Source organism: Perissodus microlepis, chromosome 7 (assembly GCF_051167445.1).
Source record: "Perissodus microlepis isolate ML-2025 ecotype Zambia chromosome 7, ASM5116744v1, whole genome shotgun sequence".
Classification (NCBI taxonomy): Eukaryota; Metazoa; Chordata; class Actinopteri; order Cichliformes; family Cichlidae; genus Perissodus; species Perissodus microlepis.
Genome location: NC_140467.1, coordinates 26,005,215 through 26,029,497, shown reverse-complemented (window position 1 = coordinate 26,029,497; position 24,283 = coordinate 26,005,215). Strand labels below are relative to the sequence as shown.

Genomic DNA, 24,283 nt, shown 5'->3' with positions numbered 1-24,283 from the left:
AAAACAGGGGATTTAAAAGCTAAAAAGGGTTCCATCATTATTTAGTTACACATGAGAAAAAGTCCAATACAGTCTTAACAACAGCAACCTTCAACCGCCAAGCTTCACCTTTATCATCAGGATAAAGACTGGCTGTATTGGTGGCATTTAATTTTTTTAACCATTCCTGTAATATTAAATGCAATCCATTGTTTAGATAAATTTGAGTACCACCGAAATGTTCTGAACACGTACTCGGGACTATGCTAAAATATTAAAAATACCCGAAGCAGCTCTATTTGGCTCTGCAGATCCTTTCGTTCCCCCCGTTTTGGCTGGAGCCGCAGGTTTAGCTGGCATCACTGCTCTGGCCTTTTCCAACATGGATACCACCTGATCCTTAGAGGCAGGCTGAGGGGAGATGAGAGTAAGATGACATTAATCCCTACTCACTATTTGTGGTCAAGAAGAAAAAAAATATCCCGTAGGTTCGTACTTTGAGTTTGCCTGTCGCTTTGTTCATCTTGTCGTAGCCAAGATGCATCATAAAGGTAGGAAGGGCATCCTGAGCCTTTTTCCGCACATCTCCATTTCTGTCCTCCAGACAGGCGTAAAGCTGAGGAATGCACAGCATCAGATCCCCTGGAACAGTCCTCTGTGTGGGCAACTTCTCTGCTAACCAGCCGAGCACCTGGGGAATGCAGAGAGGTTTCCAGCAAAACATGAGTCTCTTACTTACATCCCGTTGTGCTGCAATTCATGCAATAAGGAACACCAACAACTAAAATTTCAATCCATATCTAGAAAACAGAACAGTCAAAGTTATGTACTGTGAGACCACACAGCAAAAAGAATAGGTGTGTGTGTGTGTGTGTGTGTGTGTGTGTGTGTGTGTGTGTGTGTGTGTGTGTGTGTGTGTGTACCTCTTGTCGCAGAAAGGGATTCTCTCTCTTCAGTTCCTCAGAAAGATCTTCTCCCTCCAGCCAGTCCTTCATCCCAGTCTGCTCCACCCAGGCCTGAAGTGTGGTCATGGCAGTCGCCCTCACATTTGGCTGCAGAAATAATTGCCAGCACGATTCAATCTAGGTCTACATATCTTACTATTGTTTTCATTAACATGTTTCCTTCATGGCACTTTCATATTTTTATGAAATTTTCATGCAAAAATCTCAAAAGCAAGAAAGCTCTGGAATGGAGGGTTTAAAAATAAAAAATAAAAATGAGTTTGCAACAAGATGAACATGAATACTATCATCGGTGGTCTGAGTACCTTGCTGTCTCCTAGAACGGTTATTATGGGAATTCCCAGAGCTTTGACGTGCTGCTTAAGTCCAGGTCCCAAGGCTGTAGCCAGTTGCTGCAGAATAGAAAGAGTCTGCTGCACCTAAAAAACACAAAGTAAACCCCTTATTAACATTTATTGCCTATTTATTTTAAGTATTACTACATAGTTACCTCACATAATATCGCTCCACACTAAACTGTTACAGTTTTTAATTTTTGAGACAGACACAAACACGTTGTGATTTCATCTAAGGAAATCAACTGGACTTCTTTAAGTTTCACAGAGACATTTCACCTGTCATCCAAGAGGCTCCTTCAGTTCAAAATCCAAATGGAGTTCCGGGTATTTAAACCCTAGTGGGTGTTAATGTGCCTCATCACGTCATGAATAAAGGCATGGATCATTATCACCAGATGGTTTGGATGAAACCACTAAGAGCTTGCCTCACCCCATCATCTCACCTAATGAGGTCACCTTACAGATGTGAGTGGCGGTTGAGGCGCCATGGAAGGGATCTCAAATCTGTATTGTAGGTGGCTAATAGTCAGTGTCGTAAGCTACCCCCTCTGTTCAATGACAGTTGAACATCTGCCTTTTCATTTCAAAATGTGAACATTAGCATCCTAAAAAAAAGTGACTTTTACCCTGCATAGTGCCCCTTGGCCGCTCCTTGTTGTCACAGCTGGGAAGGGGTTAAAGGATCTTAACATCCAGCCTTGAGTGAGTAAAAATGATCCAATTAAGTACTCAAATTCTTAATCAAAGATGAATCGAAATATAAGTTTGACCAATATGTTAGAAGGAGAAATTTGAGTAGTAAAAATGACTGAATGTTTTTTTTCACCAGACCATCGATATGCATGATTTTAAATTAAGGCAGGAGCACTAATGCTTGAACACAAAGCGATAATTTTTAGGCCTGGATTCTCATCCCATCTCCATACTTTCCTCACCAAAGATAAGAACCAAATAGGTTAAGTAGATAAATACAGTACAGGTGATTTCCCCCCCCAAATCACGCACGCACACGAGACCTGTAGGTCAGGTGAAGAGCACCGTCTTACGCACCAGGATCTTGTTGGAGTCACTGAGACGTCCCTTCAGGGCCAGAGGCAGCTCTCCAATGTTGGCCATGATGAACTTGGCCTCTGAAATGATGGCTGCAACCTCATCCAGACCTTCCTTTCTGATCTTCCAGTTCTTATCTCCAATTTTAGACACAAGGTCAGTCGTGATCTTGTCACTTAGAGACAGAAGGAAAAAGAGCTACATTAAAGAAAGAAGGGGGATAGCAAACATGACATATTACAGATTTAAGGCCCAACATCCTACTGATGGCTCAATTAGCCAGATAAATGCCTAAACGGCAACAGTCTAGAAGCTCTTAAGATGGGTAACAACCCTGTGTGGACCTAAGAATTTGAAAATGTCGCCATCGGAGAAGCCATGCTCCAGCTGCCGCACATGGATGCATGGTTAAATAAATTTCAAGGAAACAATCAGGTTACCTGACATCTGTTCGGGGCAGCAGGTCCATGATATTTTGTCCTCCACCTCCAGCATCTTCATCTTGCTCCTCAACTTCAGCACCCTCCTCCTCTGCCGCCACTTTTTTGGTGAACCTGATAGGGGGTGGTGGAGATTGACCTTGCATCTAAAACAGGAGACAGGATAAAGAGACACTAGTTGTGATTATTTTTCCCGTTGTTGTTATTATACTACTACAATAATTAAACCGGTCACACTTGCTAAACTGAGCACATAGTTAAATTTAGAGAAATCTCTGGAAGTGCTACCTTCTCGAACTCTGCATCTATCTGTGCAAGGAGAGCCGGCTTCTCATCTTCAAAGAACATGCGTAGTGGAGCTCCCATGTAGAGGTACATGACTCCCAGCAAAGTGATGGCTGCTGTCCTAACAGCGGGGTTGGTTGCTCCAAGAGCTGTCTTCACATTGTTGATGAAACCCTTCACATTGATACTGGAGAGTAGGGAGGTCAAATGTTAACAGAGGTCTTTAGGACAACTTCCAGGGTGAAAAATGGCATAGATACATGAGGCCAGGAAAACAACTGATGTCATGGTGCCCATCTCAATCTTCTATATGCGATCTAGCTGCAATATGAAAAAGCTAGAACTGCAATCAGGCATTTATAATAACTGGCAAGGAGTCTTTGCTGTAGAAAAACTTTGGCCCACTTTGTTTTTGTAAAATTGTTTTTCCTTTTATTTATTTACTGGTGTTATTGTTGCCTAACAGGAATAGGCGGGATTTCTCCAGGTATTCCCCCTCCTAACACCAAAGACATGCAGTTAGTACGGTTAGGTTAGTTCGTGATTTTAAAATTGTCTATAGATGTGAATATAAGTGTGAATGGTGAATGGACCTCCCCAGGATTTACCCTGCCTCTCGTCCTGTGGCAGTTGGGAACAAAAACATAACCTCCCTGGCAAAATGTTAAATGAAGATGTTTTAAAGAAGCCCCGCCGCCCCCCAAATCAAAATCAGTTGGAAATTATGTTACAAATAAAGTGATGTGTGATGGACAGGAAGTTACCCTGCAAAGCCAAACTCCTTCATAGCATTAGACAGCCAGTTCAGAGTCTCTGCCTGGTTTTTGGGATTTTTCTGGGAAAAAGCCATAGAAACAACCTGACAAAGAAAAATCATAAGTCATTAATACTGTGCATTCTCAGTTCAATTTTATTAACAACACTTGTATCAAGGCGCTGTTGCTACAGTAGTATCTGTTGATGTTTCTGTCATTTTCTGCACATATAAAAAGACCTTTTCAATCTTTAACAACCCAGAAAAATTGATCCTCACTTGTTCTGCAGTCCATGGCAGTGAGCAGGCCTCTCCAATAGCAGTCAGTCCTTCTTTAGCATTTCCACCACACTTGACATCTCCAACCTTGTCCACCAAGCCATCCAAAACAACAGAGGCTGAGGTCTTGGAAAATTGTCCCCTTTGAGCAATGAGAGCCACAATCCGCAGTTTCAACTGCATCACCTGAACAAGAAAAGGGTAAGTAATCAGACATGGCTGATCTGTCCTATAACAGGTGCTTTATTTTGCCATTTACACACTGGCTTTCAAAGAATGCCAATGGTTTTAAGTGCAGTGCCAAAACTTTGGTTCCCTCTACAGCAGCTTTTCATTGACATTTTTTTTTTTTTTTTAATTCTCATCAAATCATTCAGTAAAATTTGTATAGGAGCACTGTCAACTGGAAGAGACACTCCCATTAGTTAATTGTTAATTGTGCAATGTAGTTGTTAATTGTTGAGCAGGTGTTAATGATGTTTCATTAACATCATCTTGTCAATGATTACCTGGAAGTTCGTCTCCTTCCACCCTGGTTTCTTGGCCAACATCCTGACTAAGGCCTGGCAGGGCATTGCAGCTTTATCCATTGTCTCAACAGCCTAGAAGGATACACAAATTTAATGAAAAATGCCAGTTATTTGCAATCACTGCTGGATAGTATGAGTCAATCAGCTTTTGTTCTGTGATGAAGTTGTTTATGACACAGCTGATGAGGACAGAACAGGAAGACTTTACCCTCTGGAACTCCTCCATACTGGCCAGTCTGTCCTTCCAGTTGGCCGAGTCCAGCTGTTCAAGACAGGAGGCAGGAAGTACACCTGCAGCCAAGTCCTGACACACCTCAGCCTGATATAACAACACACAAGCACACAATAAGAAATTCCAAAGCAATAGCCTGATAATGTTGTATCCCACAGGGATAAAATATTACTATGATAACATGAGTTAACGCTGCTAGGCACTCTTTGTCAGTAGTGAGGACTGGATACTGATTAACTAAGATAACCAACTTTAAGACAATATTCATATAATTCCAAGTGAAAACATGGAGTTGTTTTAGTTACTTTAATCAGCTGTTTAAATCTGTTATTTTCAACTGTGCTTACTAGCATGTTGTTTTACAGTATAGTAGGCTGTTGCATTCATATCATTGTCTTTGTTTTTAAGTTGTAAAGCCTGGCAAGAAATAAAGTATGTGGGAATGTAAAGTCTTGCGTTGTGGGTACATTTCATTGGGCAGGTACACCGTCAACTGTACACTGTAGTAGGATAGTACAAGTATATACACATTTTTTCCCCTGCTGATGGCTTAAAGACTTTCTACAGCTCTGTCCAGCTTTCTTAGAATAGCTGTCTCTCTTTTCAATGAGTTTCACACTGGACTGGGAGACAGCAAATGTTCTAGCAATGGCATGTATTGATATGCCAGACATTTGTTGCAGAGGACCAGCATGCAGTCACGTAATGACTTACTGAAAGTTCAGACTCAGTGAATTCTTTACTGTCGGAGGACTTCTTGGATTTGGCACCAGCTGCAGAGGTTGGCTTCCCTTTCTTAGGTTGCACTGCTGACACCTGGATAAAGTTTCAAGTAGAACTATAGACTGGTAAAGACGCCAACCATCCTATTTATCACTAACAAAACTGATATACAATAAGGCAACAATATTTCTCCTTCGACTAATTTGACTTTTCTGTACATGCATTGCTCCCAGCACACCTTATTGGCAGAAGTCTGGCTCTTCGATGGAACAGAGGATTTGGATACAGATTCAGCAGGGACGACGGCTTTAGCTGCACATTTCTTCTCAACTGTGCCGCCTCCTCCTGCACCCTTCCTACCTCCTGAGAGCTCCACATTATCAGCACACTCCTTAATCTGCAACAAAAACAAAGTGAGCAGTTCATGACAACAACAAAAAAAAAAAAAAAAAAAAAAAAAAAGAACTTTTAAGGTCTGAATTCACATCTTCCTGATTCTCACCTTATCTAATTTAAGTTTATCCAAGTCAGCCAGGAAAGGGTTCACAGCTTTCTCTCCCACCACTTTCATGGCAGTCCCCAGAGCTTCAAAGGCAGCATCACGGACCTCTGGGGCAGAGTCATTTACTTGCTGTGAGGAAAACATAGGTAAACTTAGAATTAGTTGGCCAGACCTGACGTGCCTTTTCAAATTTTTCATTCCATATTTAGTGGTGACTAGAACAAAATTCAATAGGCGATACAAATTTTGGTGTCTGTTAAGTTACATACAGGTGACATACACTGAACATAAAACAAATGCAAACATAGAACTTAACATCACTGTATCTGTGAATGTTACAGCAAACATTTGTTAAGGAGGTGTCCGAGTTCATACAGATGTACACAAACAGGGCTGCAACGATCCTCGACATTATCGATGACGTCGACTATAAAAATTCATCGAATTTTATTGTCATATACTAATACCATGTACACGTATTTTTGTAACAGCAATACACTTCAGGAAACTATGGGGGCAGTTTCGCCTATATTGTCTGCCAAGATTGCACTCAGTACTAACAAAGAAGAATGTTGCAATTCAAGTCATTCAAGTCCAAAGAATAGACTGAAATGATACAAAAGTGGAGAACTGCCAGGTTTTTGTTTTTTTGGGGTTTTTTTAAAAAGAAAGGAAAAGGAAACAAAGGGGGGGGTGTCATTAATGTAAAGCAGTTCTGCACCAATAGAGGTTGATCAAGCCTTGAAAGCTGGTGCTACTAATTCCTACAGGTGTTCCAACTTTCGGGATTACTTACAAACCCCTCTGTCTGCATAAAAGCAGTGCTGGAACACACTGTGGTACCATACCCTCGTGAGCATCAGTGGAGCAGTATTGTGCTGCAGGTGTACTGCTACAAAAATGGAGAGAAAAAGGCAATTAACAATAGAATTGATTGAAGAGAGACAGACCATTATAACACTTAAAAATGTAGGTCTTTACTACAGAGAAATTGCAAAGAAAGTCAAGGTGTCAGTGATTCCAGTTTCCTTCAGCATCAAAAAGCACTCAGAAACTGGGGCAAACTCTGACAGGAAAAGGTCTGGCAGACCCAAAGCCACAACTGAACCAGAGAACAAGTTTCTGTGTGATACGCAGCTCACAGGACAACAGCTTCAAGCACAGCTTAATAGTGGTGGTAGTAAGCAAGTCTCAGTTTCAACTGTGAAAGGAAGACTTCGAGCTGCAGGTTTGACAGGATGAGTTGCAGCAATAAAGGCATTGCTAAGATGTCAGAATAAGACAAAGAGGCTTTCCTGGGCCATGAACACCATCATTGGACTACTGAAGACTGGAAGAAGGTATTACGGACTGATGAATCAAAATCTGAAATCTTTGCTTCATCACGCAGGATCTTTGTATGCCACTAAGTAAGCGAGAGGATGGTTCCACAGTGTGTGGCATCAACTCAAACATGGAGGAGGAAGTGTGACAGTCTGGGGCTGTTTTGCTGGATCCAGGGTCACTGACTTGTACAGAGTGGGAGGCTCTCTGAACCAAAATGACTGACATTAACCCTCCCCCGAAAAAAAGTTTTGTTTTTTTTTTAAATTTAAAAAAAAAAACAAAAAACTCAAGGTTCTGGACAAATCCTGATTGAGGTTGTAATTCATGCAAGAAAGGGTTAATTATAGGTTCATCCTAAAAGGCATTACACTGTAATGCTGCAGTTGTAAATTATAAATTGTACTCTTAAGTCACCTTGATGAGAGCAGCACAGAAAGGCTTGAGGATGCTCTTGGGCAGTGTGGCTTGTGTGCAGTGTCTGAAGGAGCGGGCGAGAAAAAGAGAGGCCTGCTGCTTGATTGAAGGGTTCTTATTGTCCATCACAGCCAGGATTTCCTCTGACAGGTTCTGGAAAGTTGTCTGGAGGGGGGAGAAGTCTGCACAGTCAGTGAAATTCTCTACAATTAACAGGAGTTTAAGTTCTAAGTTTATAACTACTGGGAAAGTGCATATAATATTAAGAATACCATCAACTGCCAGTGCTACCTCTCAGCTATAAGTCAACACACTTAAGGTATCAATTTCGAAATCTTATGCCGTCTTGATCTCAAGTTATGGAATTCACAAGTTTTTATGAAAACTTGACCTCAGAAGGTCACTGAGATTCAAACTCATCCAAGATTCTTAGTGGATGCACTTAGGTATCAATTTGAAGCTCCTACGTCACCTCGTTCTTGCATTCACAAACTTAGTTGTTCACAGCACCGGCCTAGTGGGGGTGTTGACAATAACCAAACAGCCTTTTATGGCCGAGGGCTAAAAACTGAACATGCTGATCTATGCTGTTAAGTGAAAGTACACATAACAAGGACTAGAGGTTTTTCAGTCAGATTTACATGCTGAAGTCTGTTGTCAATGAGATGTAAAGAATTTACTCACAGTGAGAAAGATGGCATCAATTGCCTCCTGCAGGGACTGGACAACCTGTGGCTTTTTTTCCTTGAACTTCTCTAGAATGGTTGGAACCACCTTAAAAGACAGATCTCACATTAGAAAGTAACAAACTGGGCCAGCCTATTCGATGACATATACAAACAGGTGATATAAGATGCAAACAAACAGATCACTTTAAAAGTGCAAAACTTATGACTGCTGTGCAGCGTCCAACACTAGAGAAAACTATGATACCTCAATCTGTTATACAGCTTTGCATCATGTTTGTTTGTTTTTATTCCTAATGAATAAAAGGAATTAAAAATAAATAAATAAATGAAATAAATAAAATAAAACACGTTTGTTTTTTGTTTTATTTCCTAAAGTTGCTATGCTGATCATTTCAGCCTACAGCATAAGTTTAGTGTTTCAAGGTTAAAGAGAACATTTTCTCTTCTCAAAAATGTGCTGTTATTTAGATCAAGAAAAGGCACTTCAACTTACTTGTCCTGCATATGTTCCAAATTTCTTCCTCAGTCCAGTAGACAATCCTGCCAGACATTTAGCTGCCATTGAAACCAGCATCACGTTAGCATCTTTCCCTACGACCTAGAACACAGTAAACTTGTCAAGAGACAATCGCAAAACCCAAACCTGTGAGGGAAAAAAAAAAAAAAAGAAAAGAAAAAAAAAAAGCTTTTTGAAGCCACTCAAGAGTACTTTGAACCTTTACCTTCTTTAGGGCTCTGACAAGGTCTCCATAGTCTCCGTTCTCTAGTTTGGGGTTCTTGGTCAAAGCCTCGACAGCCTCCAGTGCCTCTTTTCGTTCCTGCCACTTCTTAGCTTCCTACAATAGACAGAGCAAACACACGTTATTAAACAGCATTTAAACTCCACGATTGTACCATCACCTGAACTGAATATTTATTTTAATATGCTAATAATTACAACTAACAAAAACAGGTACCTGTTGGTACACAAAAACAGAAAAACCAAGGCAGACAGGGGAGCTCAATAACTGTGTCCCAATTTATGAGCTGTGTCCTTCAAAGGATGCATTTGAAGGTCAATTACGTCACTTCTGTTTATGTTAGAGAAGCAAGTTGTTGTATTTGTCTTTCTTCTTATTTGGTTGTCTTGGTTATATTCTTTAGAAAATGCCCCATTTCAACTACTGCAGCTTGTAACCTTGTCATATAAAAACAGTTTTAACAAGTTGTTCCTAGGGCTGTTCAATATAACGATATATATCAGATGACGATATGACAACATCTATCTTTTCATATTACACTATCGTTTGTTTCGTGGTGTCGCAAAATAAACTGTTTACGGCAATATTTTTTCATCGTTTTGATGGTCACTGTAGAATTTCTTGAAGTTCTCCCTTTCTCTTATATTTAGTATAACCACACTACGGACGGACAAGCAGCTGTTTTTATGAGTTGTCGTTAGCAACAACGACGGTAAAACCATCGCGTGGCTCCTCCATCCGCTTGTTTATTTTCCACATAAACCTTTCACAATAAAGCTGAAGATCCTGTTGAGATTTTTCAAAATAAACCAAATCATGTAAAAAGGTATGTGGAGTGTTTACAGACAAGGAGCTAAAAAGAGCCGTCAGGTGCTAAAAAATAAACCTTAGAACAGAGTTTTCCCCGCATCACGCCATGTAATAAATACTAAAAGAAATTTGTGGCTGTTTCAACTTATGTAACACTGGACTCCAGGTACACGACGCCCAGCTGAAAACACTTCACGCAAGTCAAGTGACCGGAGATTCAAAGAATTAACAGAAAATGTAAAATTTGTGATATATATTGTTGTCGGGGACAATAAATGTCTTATATCGGAATATGAGATTTTGGTCATATTGCACAGCCCTAGTTGTTCCTGTCGCTCTTTTCCATGTTGTATATAAACACCCCCCTAGGTGGAGTATAAAACATATTGGGAACTCTTCCAGAGGTCCAACTACTCTTTTCCAGCTTGGATCAGTTGAAAGCAAATGGTAGGGTCAAATTTTGGCATTATCAACATGAATGACTGATCCATTCATTGTACAATTCAGGTTGCTGGTGGTATAGCTGTATTGATGTGGGGGATACTGTCTTTGGGCTCTGTAGGACCAAAAGAAGATCATTTAAATGCTACAGCCTACCTGAGTATTATTGTTGACCATGTCCATTACCTTATTTTGATGTTTGGGAAGGTTTTTGAACTGGAAAGCTGCGTAAACTTACAATTTTCTCATAGAAGTCTTTGGGCATCTTTGATAGAATTTCCACAGGCTCCAGCAGCTCATAAGGATCCACTGCCACCACCAATTCCTCCCCATCATCTCCTGATTGATTGGGGGGGAAGAAAAAGTCAATACCACACTATGACTCTATCTCCTCTTTATCTAACAACACGTCAAAGAAGCAATTCTCTACTCTATAAACCTACCATCTGACTGTTCTCCTCCTTGAGCCTGTTGCTCCTGAAACTTTGCTTTCAGGTCCTGCTGGGAGCGCAGGAAGCGCGTCTGTTTGGGAGGAGATGAAGGTAGCTTCACCCATTCCTCCTCTAGTTCTTTGAGCTGCAGAAAAAAAAAAAAAAGACAGGTTGATTCAGTTTATCATGACTTGAAATGAACGAAAATGAATGAAACGTGTGCAAAATATGTGTAATAATGGGCCCCACCTGTACAGAATTAATGTTCTGAAGTGAAGGTCTCAAAGCATCTCTGATCCACTTGTAGATCTCTACTGCAAGCAGCTTGGCTTCATCTCTCACAGCTTTCTCTCTAGACTCAAACTGTTTGGGTAAAACCTTCACTACTGGCTTCAATGTTACTATTTTAGACCCAAATTCACTGTGAAAAGACAATTGCATGACATTTGATTATTGTCATTTACAGAACTGACACTTACATAGACCGACTTACAGCAATTTGATTCCAGTGGTCAGAAATGAGCAATTTGATCAAACTTAGTCAATGCTTTTTGTTTATTTGGTCTTGTGTGGCAGCTAGAGCTTTATCCTGACAGGCAACATTAACATGACATACTACATTTGCTGTGTCTATACATTAAAGGATTCTCAGTATAGTTACACTAACCTGAGAGCCTTTCTTAAAGTCTCGATGCACGCCACCACTATCTTGGGGTTCTTGTTGTCCAGTCCTTTGAGCAGCTCGTCCTGAACCACTTCAGCCTTCTCTATCTCAATGTACATAAAACAGATGTCCATACCCAGCTCTTTGGCCCGTGCTTTTGGCTGGTTGAACACTTTGGTCACCACACCAGACACTACCTCGCCTGTCGTCCTATAGAGTGACAAAGACAAAACCAAACAAACAAAAAATGATATAGGCATATACATAGATAGATATACAAGTTCATGATAGCATGCTAGCAGAATTAAAAAGACAGAAGTTAAACTGTGTCCACACTTAACACAACCAGCTTAAAAGGGGAAAAATAAATAAATTCACAAGTGACTTGTGGCCATAATTACCTCTCCATAAGGAGTAGTGTGTGGCCCAAACACAAAATAGCACGCATCAGTGCTACTACTGCTTAATAAAGAGTTTCGCTGCTTTACTGCTACCTTTGTTATTCTTTAATAACTTGACTCCAAAACCTTTGAATACCAAAAAAGATTCTTCGCAACCGCCAGTGCTACCCCTCAGCTTCCACGTAGGTTACGTTTTTGTGTTACGTTTTTGTTTTGTTTGTTTTTAAAAACACATTTTTTCACCAGGTGCTCAAAATTATAACGACATAGCAGGAACATAAAAATATGTCCCCCGAACACCATAAGGAAATGAGTAGTGCTGCAGCTATTGATTATTTTAATCAATTAATCTATTGATTATCCAACCTATTGAGTAATCCAATAAAAAGAAAAATAGGTGTCATATTAATGAGCAATAATAACTATTCAAAAGAGAAAAAAAATCTAAATAATTGCCCATTGTTTTCTATTTTATAAATGTTTTATTTCATCCTTCAGCAAGTGTGTGTGTGTGTGTGTGTTGCCTGTGTTTAACTTTGTAATTTTTGTAACTGTGTCACACTTGCTGCTGCCTCCCCTGGCCAGGTCTCCCTTAAAAAAGGGTTTTTTAATCTCAATAGGATCTTCCTGGTTAAATAAAATAAAATAAAAATAATTAAACATGCATGCTGTACATGTTCAATCAGAAATTTTCACAAAATCATGTGGTACAATTTCTAGGGCTATATCACTCACTACAGATAGGACTGCAGTTAGCGATGTGAGGGATTAGCCAAACAAACAATGACACTTTACTAATCAACACCAGCAATACAGTTTCTTAGAAACAACTATTGTCATTAGCGCACCACAATACAGACGGTTGCCCTCAAATCATATTAATGCCTCAAATCAGTGCTGTAAAAATCTGACCCTCAAATAATGTGTTTAATTGCTTACAGCAAAAACTAATACCCAGCAGATTTCTGTATTGAATTTCAGCAGGCTAATGGCAACAAATTAAGTCTGCATTCTGATGAACAATTGTATTTTCATCAGATTAACAGAAACTCTACAGACTAGGTCCAAAGCTGGTGTTAGCAAGGGAAAAACTAATAACCATTAAGCACCACCAATTTAACTGGCACCATCTTTGAGTCCAGTTTACCTTTATACATTAATTGAATCACAAGGCAAACCACTGTTGTTGCAGTTGCAACACGCAACAGACTATGTAAAACCAAGAAAGCCTGTTCTTTGTTTAGAGGCACAGTAGCGGGTTTTTCCAGACTTTTAAAAGAAATTGCAGAAGAAACTCTTGTTGTTACTGTTACTTACTTTCCAGCAAAGTGGGCATTCTCAATGAAGGCAAGGGCTGCCTCCAGACCTTTGAGCTGAGCCACTGCATTCGAGTCTGTGACAAACTTCTTAATCAGTCCCAGGTACTTCCCCCATTCTGGACTCTTTTCATCTTCTATCTTCTGGAACAATTTCAGTGCTTCTTCATAACCATTCAGGCGGGCTTTCCAAATCTGAATGAAACACACTGAGAATTAGTGTTGTCACCATACTTTACTTCCAACTTTCATACATTGTTTGGACAATAATGCTAAATGATGCAAAAGGGTAAAAGATACTCAAGACAACTTATATTGACAAAACATTTGTTTTGCAATCCCAAGATCAAATAGTCTTAAAACATCACACATTGATCTCACATGTTGCTTTTGGTAAAAAAAAGAAAAAAAAAAGAAAAAAAAAAAAAAAAGAAGAAAAAAAAAGCCAAATTAGATAAATCATGCATCACCAGTCAGCCTAAAACTAAAAATACAACATGAATCCTTGAAGTCTGACATGTCTTATCAATTTAAATGATAAAACATTCTAAATGATAGTAATTCTAAGAGGCAGACAGGATTCTCCAGAATCCCAAAAAGTTGATTCGTATGCAGCGTTTTCAGTGGGAGAAACATTTGTCACTCATTCGACTGACTTCTTCAGTCTCATGCATCACAAGACTTCATGTAACTCAGCATGAATTTTATTATGCTGGGAGATGAAGGAATGGTGATGCCAATGCTTAGCTTGAGGCTTCATAAGAGGGCTTCACTAAGCAGTGTGTGATGCAAAGTGGGTCCATCCATATTTGCTGCTACTGCTTGGTTTTTGTCAATTCACTCTTGTAAAGGGGGGGGGGGGGGGGGGGGGGGGGGGGAGAAGAGAGCAAGAAAGTACAGCTTGTGTTGATGTAGTGATATGGTATAAAATCATGATTAAAAACCATTCAAATATTCCTATTCAGTCATGCTTTCACAAACAAGAAACTAAATGGACATACAGTGTTTCAAGCTTCTGCGCAGGTGAACTGCCTTAAGAAAAATCTCAGACATCAGTTAGAAAGTGTATATCCTTGTATGCTCCATATGCCTATTAAATCTACTGTAGGCAAAGTGATTGCTGGCTTTTCAGTCAGACTTATTTGTGAGCTAAAAGAGAATAACAAAGGAAAAGGGTGCAGTTTTGTTTTAGCTTTAGAAAGTTTGATTGCTCACATTCTCTGTACAGTCCACAACACCACAATGGCATTCCCGCCCATGTTAAACACAAAAGCACTAATCACACTGAGTTCAGGGTGTGGTTCATTTAAAAGCCTTTTGTTTGGTATAGAAAAAAACCCCAAACAAAATAAAGAAAAATTGTGGCTCTCATGCTCAGGAGGGGGGGGAGGTGGGGGGACTTCTATATCTATATAAAACATATTCCAGCTGATTATGCTAACCATGTCCAGTGGTTCATTTGCTTGAGTAGCTGTATCATCTTCCAGTGGCTACAACCAGAATAAAACGGAGGCTTAATTTCCAGCATAGTCCAGATTCCAGATCTAACAAGGTGAACCATTTTAATTATATGATCATTTTTTCCCCCACATCAGTCAATACTTATTTATTGCAATTCAAGTCGTTCAAGTCCAATGAATAACTTGAAATGGTACAAAGGTAAGTGGTGAACTGCCAGAGGTTAAAAAAAAAAAGGTAAGGTTACCCAAAACTGAAAAATAATGTACATTTCAGAAATGTGTTAAAGAACACAAACTAGAAAACTAAATTCTTTGGTTCTTTCCAAAGAAATAAAAGCCCCTTTAACATTAGTAGCTACTCGGATCGAACCACCACACATCGCCACAACTCGACAGGTTTTCCAGTACAAAATAATACTGCCTTGAGTACGCGACTGTCGACATAGCAACGTGTCTGAACGTCCTGCGACATAATTAATATGCGACACGAATGCTACAACAAAGGTGGACTTCGAGGCAAGAATATAGCTGCTGCTTGGTCTGTGACTTTTCGTCAGACTCAAGGACCATATTATTGTTTGGGGGTTTTTTTGTAGTCATTTCACCGTTGCTGGGTTACCAAAGTGAGCGTTTTGATTTTCATGAACAAGATGTTCTCATGACTCATCGTGTGATGCTACTGACCAGCCAATCGGTGGCATCCAGTCTGACGACGTCAGATTTTAGTACCTGCTTGGATCACTTGGAACCCCGGGCAAGCAGGTACTAAAATAAGTACCTGGTACCAGGTACAATAACCTAATGAGAAAACTGTTGAACCATACGGAGTCCATTCAAGTAGGTACTATTGTAAAACGGGCTATAGTAGCTATTAATACACAAAAAACCCACTTTAAAAAAAAAAAACAAAAAAAACCCACAACATCCTTCACATATTCACATTTCTAAAGTACTGGGGCATACAGCTGCAGTACCCCAAACAGCTCCGCTAAGCTGCGTGTGTCAACCCAACCTGAATTCGAAACAACAACATTGCAGATGTAGAAGCAGAGCAACTGTGGACAGAAGTTTCAGCAGAGTGGAGGTAGTTCATAAGAGATTACAGGATGACTCCAACCTCAGCAACAGGACCACTCTCAGCACTGAGCAAATGTGTTTCATCTTGAGTGACAAAACGTTTGTCCCGCTGAAAACGCTAATTCCAGATGAACAGTAAACTTTTTATAATTTCCTTAGATGGATCAAGACAAATTGTGAAATAACTTTTATTAAAAATCAAATATCAAGTAAAAGAGCTGTGTAGAAACATTTACAAATATTTTTGAAGGAAAAAATAAATACATTCACAGAGGACAAGCATAAATGAGAGGCTCACCTTGTGTTCACATTTCTGGTCAATGGGGAGCTTCATCCACTCGCTCTCGTCCCCCATGGTGGCTGCCTGGGGACTCAGCTTCCCCAAAGGTACACTGCTGAGGTGTGGGACACACACACATATCATTTACACAGCATGTCCAAAAAAAAAAAAAAAAAAAAAGGTCCTTGTTATCCAGATATCCTAATTAATCTGGGAAGCCTCTAACTTTGTAAGCTAACCAGCAGTTATGATAAGTGGGACTTTTACACCATCAACATCAAACCAACACCAAAGTGCACCAGTTATAATAATACGTATAAGTTTCTTGTGCACACTGGAAGCCTAAAGCGGTTCACTTGCGCCATCATCTGAAGACTCTTGGCTGGCTCTTTGAATTTCTTGATAATACTTCACACTCCAGTTGTTCACATTTGGAAATGCTGTGATAACCTTGTAGATACATGTTCTGCTTTGTGAGCATGAACTCTTTTTCTCAAATCTAAACTAATTTCTTTTAGATTTTTCTTAAGTGAGAGCTCAAATTGTTGCTGAAGTTTTTATACAATGTATACATTGGAAGAAACCCCTCAGTTTTAACTCAAATTTACAAGCTTAGAGCATTATGAAGGTAAAGCACATCACTGTCCAGTTGATTGTGGCAATGCTTAATTTAAAAAAAAAAAAATTTTAAAAAAGTCAGCTATGTGGTGGGGGGGGGAGGGGGGGGGGGGGGGGGGCAAACCCAGAAGAAAGCTAGAAGTTTATAAATTCAATATATCTGGACCAGAGTAAACAAACTATAAGTGTGCAAACATTCTTAGTCTAGAATTACTCTCTCTTCTACCTGGCATCCAACCTGTAGGGTATAAGCACAATATTCAACGTCACACCTTCGACTTCCAGCTTCAAAATCGTGACCCTACCTGACAATCCAGATCCACAACAGTATTCTCACACACTTCTGTTAAGATTATACCTACTCTTATCTCTCATCACATAAGAATATATCACATCAAGAATAGCTTGAATCCACCTCCAATGCATCTGGCCTTGCTTGTATTCAACCTGGTCTCCTGCACACACACAATTCATCCATCTTCCCTCTCTCCATTACATCAGCCAGATCTCTCCCTATACCAGTAATCCTGGTATAAATTTTTTATGTGACAAAAATATCATAGCAATCTATACTCTACCAATGGCATCTGTTTACATTCCTTTGCACATACACAAGACAAGCCTGGGCATGTCTGACAAGTCAGTCAGCCTCAAATTACAATTTAATACCTTTATTAAAAAATAAATATATTTTAAAAAAAACGAGGTGAGGTGGGGCAGGGCCTATTTTAGCAACCTCTAAAAAGCAAAAAGTAAACAAATGACTCAACCAAACATCTTAGATGAAGTCCATATGACAGAAAAAGCAAACAGTGGTTCAGAAACAATGTGGTACATAGTGGGAAAGTGAGGCTTTAAGCAACTGGTTAAAAATTTATTATGACCATCTGCTAATGTATCTAGAGTGGATAATGTTCTACAGTTCGATCGCCTCATCTTCCCACTGTACAGTCAACAGAAATAGATGTAGCAGGATTCTGAGAAAGAAAAACAAAAAGGAAAGGAGGAGGAGGAGTAAGTGCAGCGTAGTGTTCTATGCTAATGACAGCTAATGGTAACTGTCATTTGATAGCTACTAAAGTTGGGAAAAAGACTTACAGTACATTTGCCCATTGATAATTAATTTAGCAATTGAGGTCACGCCCAAACAGACACCATTATCATGGTCCAGATCAGTTGAGGCACTTGGTTTTGGGTTAAGAAGTGAATGTACATAGTGTAGTTATTTCTTTGGCTAGATGAAGCACCAAACTCCACTGGGAAACGCCCAGAGATTCAATTTAATTTCAATGCAATTTTATTTATATAGTACCAAATGATGGAAAATGTATGCTATGCCATCTAATGCTAAGGGGAAGCATGCATAATTTAAGTTTAATTAGTCCTAACACAGAATCTTGTGGAACTCCTTCAATAACCTAAGTGTGTGAAGAGGACTCTCCATTTACATGAACAAATTGGAGTCTATTAGGTAGATGTGATTCAAACCACTACAGTGCAGTATCTTTAATACCTATAGCATGCTCTAATTACTGTAATAAAATAACAGTCAACCGTATGAAATGCTGCACTGAGGTCTAGCAGGACAAGCACAGAGATGAGCCCACTGTCAGATGCAAAAAGAAAATAATTTGGAACCTTCACTAATATGGTTTCTGTAGTGTGATGAGCTCTGAAACCTGACTGAAACTCTTCAAATAAACCATTCCTCTGCAAGTGATCAGTTAGCAGTTTTGCAACAACACTTTCAATAATTTTTTAGATAAAAAGGAAGGTTGGAAATTAGCTTTCTCTGAAAGGTAGATGGGCTCTCTCTAGATTATAATGTTTAATGTTGATAATGCATGATGCATGCACAGTTCAGCTGCATGATCCATTATTGAAGAATACGATAAATGGTTCAAAATGCTTTTATTAGTTATTGACATTTTCCATTAAAGGATTCTCAAAGTTAACTTACAACGTCCCTGCTGTTAAGAAATTCATGAAGTCATTACTAGCTAAGGTTAAAAGAATGATGGCTCAACAGAGCTCTGACTTTTTGTTAACTTGGCTTAGCTACCATGGCATCACTCATTGGTTTCTTAAGGCCTTAGCCCTGGACTACCAAGCAGGTTTTGGGCTTATCCAGGTAAATACTAGGGTTCGAAAGAGAGAGAGGAGCACACACACACACACACACACAAAAACTATTAAATTATTACAATATTAAAAATACTGTGATATTTTGTGTGGCGATATGTCAATACAGGGACACCAAATATGAATATTTTATTGAATAAATTAAAATACTCTGGGAGCACTATAAACTGGAGGGCGCATCTCACCTTTGTGCCAACAGTTGCAAACTGACTTGGACTGATCACACTTGAACCAATGTAAATTTTTGAAAAGCTGAGTTTGGAAAGCCAAGACAACCAGACAGTGAAAGTGGACAGTATATCCTTTGTTTTAACATTGTTATATCCAGGGGCAGCACAAAAGTGATCCCATTAAACAGATTTTTAGTTTTAGTCCCCTTGCTTTCCACTCTGTTATCCAACTAATGACAGAACTAATAACTAACTAATGCAAGCCTACACCAAACAACCAACCTGGTGACGTAATGTTCTACACTGAGAGAAGATGGCGCTAAACATGTTTTTAAAACTTTAAGCACTTATTTCTTAAATCCAGCTTCACAGACAGTGTTAGATTTGTCCGTTTTTGAGAGCAGGGCTCTATGATGCAAGTTAGACTTAATATGTGTAGCATTTCATGTCCCCTTTCAAGCTCGGGTCCTCTACCCAAATCCTGGAATCTTGAGGGTACGCGTAGCATCATTGCTGTTCCTAGGACTGCGCTCCTCTGGACAGAGATCTTGGGTGTTGTTTCTGGGATCTGCTGGAGACACTTGTCCAGCTTGGGGTCACTGCGCTGGTTACCAATGGGAGCACTGTTGCCTTCACATCTTCTCAAGCTCTTCTATCAGCCTGTGGTACTTTTTTCAAGCTTCTCATGATCCTTTGTTGCTTTCACTTAGTATAGCGACATCAATTACAGTTGCCTTCCTTGGTTTATCCACAAATATTATGTCCGGTTGGTTAGCCAACATCAGTTTGTCTGTATTTGGAAGTCCCACAGAACCTTAGCTCGGTCATTCTCGACAACCCTAAAGAGCATGTCCCAGTTTAACATCACGACTTCCAGGCCATACTCGACACAGTCGTTTCCGCAACACTGCTTTTCTCCCGAGGTCCCCAGAACTGTTGAAAGGAATGGCTTATTCAAAGGCTCTGGAGGTCTCTACATACACACATAAAGTTCTGTCAAAAAGTTCACCGAACTCTGATATGCACTGAATGTTTTTGTTCATCAAGTGGTAGAGATGGACCGATCCGATATTACGTATCGGTATCGGTCCGATACTGACCTAAATTACTGGATCGGATATCGGAGAGAAATAAAAAATGTAATCCGATCCATTAAATATCAAAAAAGCACCTCACAAAACTTGCAACACGGCGCAACTCGGCTCATAACCGTAGCACGTCGGAGCAGTGTGCTCACGTGATAGAGCGACTGTGTGTATTTGTAGCCTCGCTACCAAACCAGCATTTCATCTCCGAGGAAGTTATCCCAGAGAGAAGTAAAGCAAGTGTGTAAGTTCATCTCTGAATGTTTGTAAAGCATTCCCGCGTTAAGTTTAACAACCGATATATGGAGCAACTGCCTCTCTCTCTCTCTCTCCTGCTGCTACTTCAATCGTAAAACTGATTAATGATCAGCTGATCGGCTTTTCTGTCGAGAGTTCGTCTCTCTTGTTTGTTTATCGCCCACTTCGCGCCAGAAAGAGGAAACCAGCGGCTGAACAACAGCAGCACGTTTAAGCTTGATAAGCTGTTGTTAGAATTTATTTAATATTACTTTCTACACCAGGATCTTTTTCTAGTAGCTGACGGCTGGTAACTGTGCAGGGGTGGATCTAGCAAAGTTTAGCCAGGGGGGCCGATAGGGCATGAACAGGGAAAAGGGGGCACAAAGACATACTTTTCTTTCTTATTCTCATTTAAAATGTCTAGCTTTTAATAAATAATTATCCGAATCTTACACCCAAAGTTTTAATATGATGTAAAATGTATAGAAGTCCATTACTGTATATAGTAACTGTTAAGTCTAATATACCCTAGTAAGCTATAGTACTTTTTCCTTTGGGAAGATACCATCTGTGCAGTCTGCAATTCTGTTGAAGAAAGATGTTGAATCTATTTAATTATTCTTGAAAAATAATTCATTTCTGTGCATTTTTTTTTTTTTTTTTTCCCCCCCCACACTGCATCAAATTTAAGTTGATTATGTCGATTAAGCATCATGAGGTGGAGGGTGGGGGGTGTTTCCCTATTTTTTTTTTTTTTTTTTTGCTGGGAGTTTGCAACCCTATTAGTTAGGTTGCTTAATATTTCTGCTAAGTACTCTTTAAAATACCAGAATAGGGAGGATGGAGTAGGTTTAAGTTTATTAGATTGATCAGTATTCATGAACTTTGAAATATTTTGGGTGCAGCGTATTCTTTACATACAGGTGTAACAGAATAGCTTTAGTGTTGTTGTTTATTTAAACTTGAATTTGAACTTATACAAAATGCAGCAATATATTAAGAAAAGTTTTATTGATTAAAAAATATACTATATCGGATTCATATCGGTATCGGCAGATATCCAAATCTATGATATCGGTATCGGACATAAAAAAGTGGTATCGTGCCATCTCTATCAAGTGGTTGAACTTAGCGTGGCTGTTGGCTTCATTTGTATTGGTGATGCAAAGGCACGTCACAGCACAGATGCTGTGCAAGAACTCCTTGCTGGCACGATTACGCTGTACTTTGCTTAATTCAGCAGGAAACCGTTATCGTGCGACACATGCAATAGAAATTAATGGGTTTCGGAGCCTATGTGAAAAGGCCTTCAGGCTACTGAATTTGGGGTGAAACCCTCCATGCAGTGTAATGAGCTTCATTGTTTTGATGTCAGTGGCATCCATCTCGTCCTTTGACCAGCTTATTATCCCAGCAGGGTGTCTAATCACTGGCAGAGCGTAGGTGTTGATTGCCTAGATCTTGTTCTTCCCATTCAGCTGACTCCTTAGGACTTGCTTTACTCTCCGCAGGTATTTGGTGATTGTGGCTTTCCTAGCAGCCTCTTCACAATTCCTATTTGGCTGTGGGATTCAGAGGTCATTGTAGCTGCCCTCAATGTCTCTAATGCTGTAGCCATTTCCTTCTGGTAGTACAGTCGCTTCAGTTCTGACTGCTCCCTCTCTAAATTCACAGCCTTTGCCATGACACAAAATCATATTCTGTACAGTATATAGCCAAAGTTTTAACAATGTGAGTATATGACTAAAACCTTTGCTAGCTTTGAGGCATCCACTGGTGACACTTGGGCACTCTCTGACAACATTTCCTCCTCTGATTCAAACCATCACAAATTCCACCACCAAAATATCACTGTTACATTTACAATGGAACTGAATGCAAAAATCCTAATTAATCATGTTTGTAGGATCTATTTAATAACTGTTCTCTGAAAAATGTGTCCTGTTAAAGGGAAATTCATATAAATACATATGCAACAAGGCCAACCAAATAAAATATCTACCGTTTCCACACTTTTCAGTCCAAACCACTTTGCACCACTTTCTTATATCCTGACAGTAGCTTTTTAATGCTGAAAGAGAACTTTACTGTAGCACAATCTGGCTGATGAAAACCACTTTAATGGAGTTGCAATATTCATGCTGACTTTAATATACCACACATTGGCATACAAGAAAAAACAAGGGCAATGGCACACTTGAGCATGTGACACAGTTACCTTCTAAATTCAATACAGGGATGTGTCAGGATCTGACGGTAAATAACGTTTTGTGTTATGCACATCGTACAAGTCAGGTGTAAGAGATTCTAGGTTTAAACAGTTGAAGCGCTTGATATAAAGCAGGTGTCCTCTGGATGAATCAATTAAGCTGTTGGATAAATCTATAAATCTGGCTTTAAAGCTCCTTTACCTTTAGTACCTACTCGGACCGACTCGACTCAGATCAACTGGTTTGCAATCAAGTACCATCGAATATCCGTGGTTGTCGTCATAGCCATGCTGCAGAGTGTCCAGTGATGTAATTAATATGCGACACGAACACTACAACAAAGATGGAGTTCAAGGCAAGAACATACCTGCTGCTCAGTCTGTAGCTTTTCATCGGACTCTGGGACCATGGCATTGTTTTTTGTAGCCATTTCCCTTGTTGTCGGGTTTCAAAGACTGCAGTTTTGATTTTCGTGAATGAGACGCTCTCATGACTCGAGTGACGCCACTGACCAGCCAATCAGTGGCATGCAGTCTGACATCACATTTTAGTACCTGCTCAAATCACTTGGAACTGCAGCCGAGCAGGTACTATGACCTAATGGAAAACCCTAAAAACCGTGGCGAGTCGATCCAAGTTGGTACTAATGGAAAACGAGCTTAACGCTGTGAAAGGTAGAGATCCAAAACACAGAGAACAGGTGAGGGAGAGAGATGAGTTAGAGAAAGAATTGACAACTACCCAACAAGAAAGAATGGAAAAAGAGAAGACATCCACGAAGGAAACAGCTGTAAACAGCATGTAAAAACTGATGAAGTTCTTAAATTCAGTCTCACATTTGATTGCTTTTCTCAGGTCAGAGTAATATAAATTTGTGACTTTAGTGAAATAGCCTTAGAAACAAATTACAACTCAACACGTGTGATCAATGAGCTCTCCTACTCAAAAAAAGCAGCACTACACCTCTAGCTCTCAGTATTACAGAATGCAAACTAAAATACAACCAAATGAGCACAGCTAACCTTTATCAACTAGACTCCCCCTTAAATACACCCAACCAGTCATTATCACTTTGGTTATCAACCGTGCCGTCAATTAACCATATCACCGATTGTTTGCTTTCCCGGTTTGACTGGGAGTGGCCAGCATAACATAACTAGCGGTCGTTAGTTGCTGAGGGCCATTAACTAGCTAACTTAGCAACAACAGTGACAGTTGCTACGTTACCCCGTTAACCGCTCATTCAGGTCCAACCCGCATCAACACAGACGGCTATCGCTAATGACAAATAAACATTGTTAAACATGTCGTGCAAAATTGTATTATGCATAAGTTATTTTCAAAGTCAAACCTCGCCGTTAATTTATTGTCGGTTGGTAATAGCTGTTAGCTGGTTAGAAAGAAGGCTACAAGCTAACCTTCCATCCCCGCCAACATAACCAGGCCTAACAGCGCAGTTCGCAGCTACACACATTACATCACAACTAGCTCCGATTCAAACGTGATTTGTAGTTGCTTGAAATAATAATAATATTTAAAATCTTCAACATAATACCTGTTTGCGTCTTTTAAAAAAAATACGATGCTGCTTCCCCAATTCGATGAGGATGATAAAGATCACTGAAGCGGGGTCCAGCCGAGTTTTATACAAGTGCTTCCCTGCCTCGAAGGAGATTCAACACTATTTCCGGT

At 39.8% G+C, this 24,283-nt stretch overlaps 1 protein-coding gene across 5 annotated transcripts in view; it reads right to left on the bottom strand.

Annotated features, from left to right (window-relative positions):
• Positions 1-24,283, bottom strand: part of ckap5 (cytoskeleton associated protein 5) — a 40,335-nt gene extending 16,052 nt beyond the window's left edge. For 4 of the 5 annotated variants that reach the window (XM_084934398.1, XM_084934400.1, XM_084934401.1 and 1 more), the window contains exons 1-25: positions 24,147-24,283; positions 16,145-16,241; positions 13,311-13,504; positions 11,596-11,802; positions 11,178-11,349; positions 10,941-11,073; positions 10,736-10,836; positions 9,229-9,342; positions 9,000-9,104; positions 8,502-8,591; positions 7,818-7,982; positions 6,078-6,206; positions 5,814-5,972; positions 5,567-5,668; positions 4,829-4,939; positions 4,600-4,692; positions 4,091-4,276; positions 3,822-3,916; positions 3,061-3,244; positions 2,773-2,918; positions 2,333-2,507; positions 1,250-1,363; positions 903-1,031; positions 476-670; positions 264-390 (exon numbers count right to left, since the gene is read on the bottom strand). In XM_084934398.1, coding sequence (XP_084790524.1) covers positions 264-390; positions 476-670; positions 903-1,031; positions 1,250-1,363; positions 2,333-2,507; positions 2,773-2,918; positions 3,061-3,244; positions 3,822-3,916; positions 4,091-4,276; positions 4,600-4,692; positions 4,829-4,939; positions 5,567-5,668; positions 5,814-5,972; positions 6,078-6,206; positions 7,818-7,982; positions 8,502-8,591; positions 9,000-9,104; positions 9,229-9,342; positions 10,736-10,836; positions 10,941-11,073; positions 11,178-11,349; positions 11,596-11,802; positions 13,311-13,504; positions 16,145-16,201 — 3,283 coding nt within the window. In that variant the 5' untranslated portion in view covers positions 16,202-16,241; positions 24,147-24,283. The remainder of the gene's footprint in view (positions 1-263; positions 391-475; positions 671-902; positions 1,032-1,249; positions 1,364-2,332; positions 2,508-2,772; positions 2,919-3,060; positions 3,245-3,821; positions 3,917-4,090; positions 4,277-4,599; positions 4,693-4,828; positions 4,940-5,566; positions 5,669-5,813; positions 5,973-6,077; positions 6,207-7,817; positions 7,983-8,501; positions 8,592-8,999; positions 9,105-9,228; positions 9,343-10,735; positions 10,837-10,940; positions 11,074-11,177; positions 11,350-11,595; positions 11,803-13,310; positions 13,505-16,144; positions 16,242-24,146) is intronic. The other variant, XM_084934399.1, reaches the window with a different exon arrangement.